This window comes from Triticum urartu, unplaced genomic scaffold (assembly GCF_003073215.2).
Source record: "Triticum urartu cultivar G1812 unplaced genomic scaffold, Tu2.1 TuUngrouped_contig_5585, whole genome shotgun sequence".
NCBI classification, from domain to species: Eukaryota; Viridiplantae; Streptophyta; class Magnoliopsida; order Poales; family Poaceae; genus Triticum; species Triticum urartu.
The window spans coordinates 2,634-8,687 of record NW_024116271.1 but is presented as its reverse complement, the minus strand read 5'-3'; the positions used below and the strand labels follow the sequence as shown (position 1 = coordinate 8,687).

General features: G+C 41.7%; 1 protein-coding gene across 1 annotated transcript; it reads right to left on the bottom strand.

Moving 5' to 3' along the window:
* Positions 1–704: 704 nt before the first annotated feature.
* Positions 705–5,040, bottom strand: LOC125529415 (F-box protein SKIP8). The gene is made up of 3 exons (XM_048693828.1): positions 4,440–5,040; positions 3,457–3,653; positions 705–1,259 (listed from the first exon to the last, which is right to left on the bottom strand). Exons 1-3 carry the CDS (start codon positions 4,833–4,835, stop codon positions 998–1,000), a joined length of 855 nt encoding a protein of 284 aa, XP_048549785.1. The 5' UTR covers positions 4,836–5,040; the 3' UTR covers positions 705–997.
* Between the last annotated feature and the right edge of the window lie 1,014 nt (positions 5,041–6,054).

The following is a 6,054-nucleotide window of genomic DNA, read 5'->3' as shown; positions in this document are numbered from 1 at the left end:
AACAACAAGAACAAATCAATCCAAATGGACAAATCCAACCAATACAAATTTGTGAGATGAAGGAGGTTACCTCAACGAACGGAAATGACACCGAATCCACGGACCAACCCAATCAATTTGCAAGTATTTGAGAGGGGCTAAGTGAGGGACACAAAGGGGGAAAAGGGCAAGAGCTCGGGATAGGCCAATGGGGGAGAAGAGAGTGATGAGTGGTGGGTGAAAGCCCCACGGCCACCTAAAATATCTGCACCAGAAACGCTAGATGGATCGGCGTTTCCAGCCTGCCACGTCAGCAAACAATGGGTCCTCGGCCTAGCAGTGGGCCAGGGCAGAAACGTTAGTTGGTTCGGTGTTTCAGTGTTGACTGAAAACGCCACGGGCCCTAGCATTTCTAAAAAGGTCAAATCGTGAAATACTTTCACGTCGGGTTCAGTTTGTGATAATAAACGCTAACAAGGTCAGAACAGTGATTTCGGCCGAGGGAGTACTGGTTACAGTAGTGCTTAGAACACCACTAGCATCTTCCATATTAGTCTCGTCAGGCCGCCACGCCCGTGCACTAATTGTGACGTGCGGCTGAAGCACCCACTAACGACGTTTTCTAAATGCCGCTAGTAGGCTTTTCTATACTATTACCCCGTTCTAAAATACAAGACGTTGCCAGGCCTACCAAAACGTCTTATATTTTAGAAGGGAGGTAGTAATACAGTAGCTAAACTGAAAGGCATGTTAAACATATCGACGAGACAAGTCAGTCACAGCCACACAATCACGACAACATACCCTCCACAATCTGAGCTCCTACATCACATTTATACAGAACTGATGGGCAAAATATAAAGAAACCAGTGATTCAGGATGAATGAACAGAGAAAACAGGGTGAAGAAAAGCTCTCCACGAACATATTTGGTATCTACTACCAGTCTAAACCGCAGAAGCAGGCAACATGACAATCTGTGATGAAGTTTTCTTGCGGATGAAACTTTGTTGTTGAATTCAGCCAAACAGATTATGTGGCGCCGGGTCAGCCATGAGTGAGCTATGGTGATGAACCATATACCACCTGCCATTACAGAACTCGTATACATTGGTCACATGGAACGGCCCTGGGTCAACATCGACATGAACCTTCATGTTAACCCATGCTACATCAGCAAGTACACGAGCTCTGACATCCCGTAGCTGAAAATCAGTGCCCTGGCCTCCATCTTGGCCCCAGTTGAATAACAAGCCCCAGCTGTTCATCACTGCATTGTATCTGCCAAAACGAGGAGTTAAATGATGGCATAGCACCATAAGAGTAGATCATGTCTACTTGAACAAATGACAAGAAAAATTATCCAGGATTGCTCAAATGGAACTGTCATCCCAAAGGGAAGAGCAGCAAAAGAAGGTACTTGTTGTTTTTCAATTTCATACAGTGAAGAAATGTGATGGTGTTTGTCACCATATGTCTGGGTTCTACTTGGAACGGTACTGGTCACTGGAGAAGCTTCCAGAAACTAACGCAACATCAGCAATCATAAATAGAAAAATGTGCACCTCTGGTGATTTGGTGAAGCAGTCATACTTGGCGCAAAAGTATTCAGCATTCAGCACATTTCCAATTCAAACTATATGAAAAGGTGAATCTATACCCTGAAACCACTACAATGTGTAAGGGCTCCAAGAACATACTCAATTTGATAATCTTCTATAAACACATGATGTTGGAAAATAATTGTCTAGCATGACGGCTAAACTAATATTCGCTGGAATGTGCAGTTTAATCACTTTCGCCTGCCTAATTACGGCAAGACACAAATGCATGAATATGAATAAGTGACTGGAAGAAATTTTCCTAATCATGACACAGCACATGTACTAGTACTATTGTTTGTGGCAACATCCTCTATAGCACTAAGCTCCCTAGTTTTAAAGAGCCCAGATTCAATTGAGATCTCCAAATAGAATTGGGTCACCCGATTTTGACCGGATCAAAAATTCTGCAAAGCTCTCTCATTCAATTCTTTATACTATACACTATGATTTCTAATTTTTAAGGCCTCACAATTAATTGAGGTATTCAATTTAGAATTGCGTCATCCAATTTTAACCGGGTCAACAATTTCTCGAGCTCTCCCATTTAATTCTTTTAATTCACCATGTTCCGTAATTTCAAAGCTCTTCCATTCAATTGAGGTATTCAATTTTGGATCTGGTTTACGATTTTGATCGGGCCAACAATTTTTCAAATCAATTAGCAGCAACCGGCCTATAAAAACATATCAATCCCGCGCACCCTCTCACCACCTAGAAAAAAGAAGCGTCACCATGTGATATTGTAGCACTAATATAGTATATGCAAGCACCGACACAGAAATTTCTCCACATAAATATAAGATCAGTTAGCGGATAACACATAATCACACCACAAATAGCCCCACCAAATCAACGCATTATAAATAATAATAAAAAACACTCTATCATCTCCCCTACCTACCAAACTTAATATTCCATCAGTTCCAAAATATAAGGGGTATTAGTTTTTTAGAAAGTCAAATTTCTTTAAATTTGACCAAGTTGAGAGAAAAAAACATCGACATTCACAATATTAAACAAAAAATATATGAAAATTCATTTCATGATGAATCTAAAAATACTGATATGATATTATGGATTTTGATATATTTCTCTACAAATTTGATCAAACTTAAAATGTTTGACTTTCCAAAAAAGTAATACACCTTATATTTTGAAACAGTGATTAGTTTTTTTTTAAGAAACCCAACAACACAAACGGCGCAGCAAAGCGCACCCAACCCTTCTACTCCCTCCGTCCAAAAATACTTGTCATCAAAATGGATAAAAAGAGATGTATCTAGAACTAAAATACGTCTAGATACATCCCCCTTTATCCATTTTGATGACAAGTATTTCTGGACGGAGGGAGTAGTAAATAGCTAAGTTGCAAAACCCCAATGACTGGGAGATATAACCCAAGGAAAAGATTTAAATAGAGAACAAGTGCTACAAGCCTCCCAAGCTGTCCGCTTGCACATTTCTACTTGTTTATTAGACGAGACTTAACAAATTCGCATATAAGGTGAAAGCAATATGGCCATGGAAATGAATGTTGGAGATGAGTGAATTGACATTGGTGCTATGTATAACTCCACAATAAACGCTTTACAGAATTGTTAGCTGTGCTACCTATACCAGCAATAAACTCCATATGGACTTTTTTTCTTTACCAAAGTGCTTCTGGTATCAAGTTCACAGAAGAAACAAAAATTATCTCTGCAGTAACTTATCCATATGTCTACGCAGCTGCACAACTAATTTAAGCTTTCTCGGTCTCTGCCCAATCCAACAGAAAATGAAATGAGCCATTTATGCATCTTTCGCAACAGTAAAGAATTATATAGGTCATGCCTTTTGAGCCATAGCTAAATCAGAGTGAAGTCTAAACATACCCTGTAAAAAGCTCTCCAGTAGCATGTACGCATTTTACATAGTCTGAGTTAAGCCAGAAGTGACTCATTGCTGGCAAGGATCCTTCCCTGATGATATTATAGAACTCAGCATTCACATTCATGATGGCCTTTGTAGCTGCATAGTATGCCTTCCATCCGTTAGGTGGAGTTATAGTATCCTGCTCCGCTGTAAAATCCTACAAGGGAGAGGTTGATTTATGAAAAACTCAAAGAAAGTGAAATTTTGCGGTTCGATTGGCGGTTTTATATCAATGCTCACAACGAAAATTGCCTTATTCAACCATTATAACCTCACACAGTCCCAATGAAAAAACACGCAAAATTTAAATCATGTACTCCCTCAGTAGCTGTTTCGTTAGATATTACTGAAAAAGGCCTTGCCATATGGCTGCTATGGAAGATAAATAGCATTAAGTTTTCAACCAAAGGTGCTCACAGGACAAAAAAGGTACATGCAGTAGGGTACAAGTACAAATATCACATATCCAGTTAGACTGCATATTTCGATACAAGCTTTTTCTGTGCAGTGTCAAACCCCATTGTGGTTAGATCGAGACGAATACAGGAACGTTTTGAAAGTGAAACAGGGTACTTTTTGGCATATCATATGTAAACTTATCCAAGATGTGTCACCGTCCATGTAAAATCAATTTAGCAACAGTTGATTAAAAATGGAGCGCATCTAGCCACAAAGTGTGTCTGTGACTTTAATTGCGTAGCTACCTTATGTAATTCAATCCCTCCAAGCAAACTAACAAATCCCATTGGCGTGATCAAGCATTTCAGTATACAAACAAAATAGGATAACATAAAAGCAATGTGAAGCCAAGCAGATGATCATAGCAGGCAAAACAGCAACCTAAATGGAAGTAAAATTAGCAGGGCAGCAAAGCTACACCCCAATTTCAAAAGTAACTCTATCAAGGAAAATCTAAGAGAGAGCAGCAGGGTGGGCACAGCACCTTGTGGTAGAGCGCCTTCCAAGCCCCATCGTCGTTGGCGGCGCGGCGCATGGCTGAATTGGTCATCGAGAGGCGGCAGAGGCTAGTGCAGTCGAGGTAACTGAGCGCGTGGGTGGTGATCTCAGGCACGAGCTGCTCCATCATGGAGGCGCCCGTCGTTGCAGGTGCTGGCGCCGGCGCCTTGTTCATCTCCCCGCCGACGGCCATCTCGCCGTTGGCGCTGGGGAAAGTGGTATTGGCGCAGCAACCACAGGAAGCGCAGACGCAGCAGCGTGAAGGAATGGGCTGCTGCTTCTTGGGGGGAGGGGGGGAAGGGGAGCGGAATGCCCAGATGGCGCAGACGACGCAGCAGACGGCGGTGGCCCCGGCGGCGATCAGGGCCCGGAAGCCGTCCATGCGGACATCCAGGTCGCGGGGAAGGAGGCAGCGGCGGTCAGGGACTGGGGGTAGGGTTTGGGCGGCATCCCATCACATGGGGAAGGAGGAGCGAAACTAGGGTTTTGGGGGAGGGGGAGGAGATGGGGAAATCAGGGAGGTTTCCGCTTTCGAATGGAGGTGGGAATGGGATGGGTGGGTGATCTCTGACCAGAACCAGAAGGTATGCGCTGTGATTTATGAACGAGGTCCGGCTCGATCCGAAAGGGGTAGGCCTGCAGCTGCCAAAATCACTGTTTTGACTTTTTGACAGAAGACCAGTAAATGCCCTTGTGTTGCAACGAGCTAACAACTTTTTTATCCTTAAAGCGTTCTTCTTTTCTTTCTTTCTTGATTTTCCCAACTAAAAATTGTTTATCGAAGTGATATGTGAATTGATAAATTTACGACCATACTAAAATAGTAAGAGCTAAAAATATATTTATCGAAGAACATTTCTAGAACATATTTGACATGAACGTTGTCGTGTCTGACAAATTATGAACAAACACAATGATGATTTATCACCAAATCCCATTTTATATTTTTAAACATGATTGAAATTATAGCCTTATAGAAGAAAAACTTATCAGAAATGTGCTAAAAAATAACATCTTGTGTTTAAAGCCATAGAGACGAAGATCTTCAATAAGGCCATAAGAAGACATGTAGAAAGCAACATAGTACTTCCTCGGTCCTTTTACTCGCATATAAAATTTGTCTAAAGTCAAAATTTGTAAATTTTATCAACTTTATAGAAAATACAAACAATCACAATACGGAATCAATATCATTAGATGCATCATGAGTTCAATTTTTATAATGTATAACTTTAGTATTGCGTAAGCTGAGTTTTTTTCATATAAATATGGTCAAAAATATTCTACATATCTCGGTATTAAGGGTGTCACTATATGTCAGACTAAGAAAATTTGATGCAAAGTTGATTTTTCTCGGTTGTTGGATCTTTCATCGGATGGTTGTTGTTTATCCTCTACCTCCGGCCTCTTCCTCCTACTTAACATCCAACTACTGCCAGCCGATCCACCCGTCGCGCATCGCCGCCACCCCTGACCGCCTTGCCTCCCTGCCCTACCCTATCGCCACCCTCGATGTGACGCCCCCGGTTCAATCGTACACTAATCATACACGCAAACGTGTACGATCAAGATCAGGGACTCAGGGGAAGATATCACAACAC

Coding starts and splice junctions, on each gene's coding strand:
- LOC125529415 (XM_048693828.1), bottom strand. CDS start 4,835: ATGGACGGCTTCCGGGCCCTGATCGCCGCCGGGGCCACCGCCGTCTGC. Junction 3,654..4,439: donor GGAAGGCGCTCTACCACAAG/GTGCTGTGCCCA, acceptor TCTCCCTTGTAG/GATTTTACAGCGGAGCAGGA. Junction 1,260..3,456: donor ACTGGAGAGCTTTTTACAGG/GTATGTTTAGAC, acceptor TCGTTTTGGCAG/ATACAATGCAGTGATGAACA.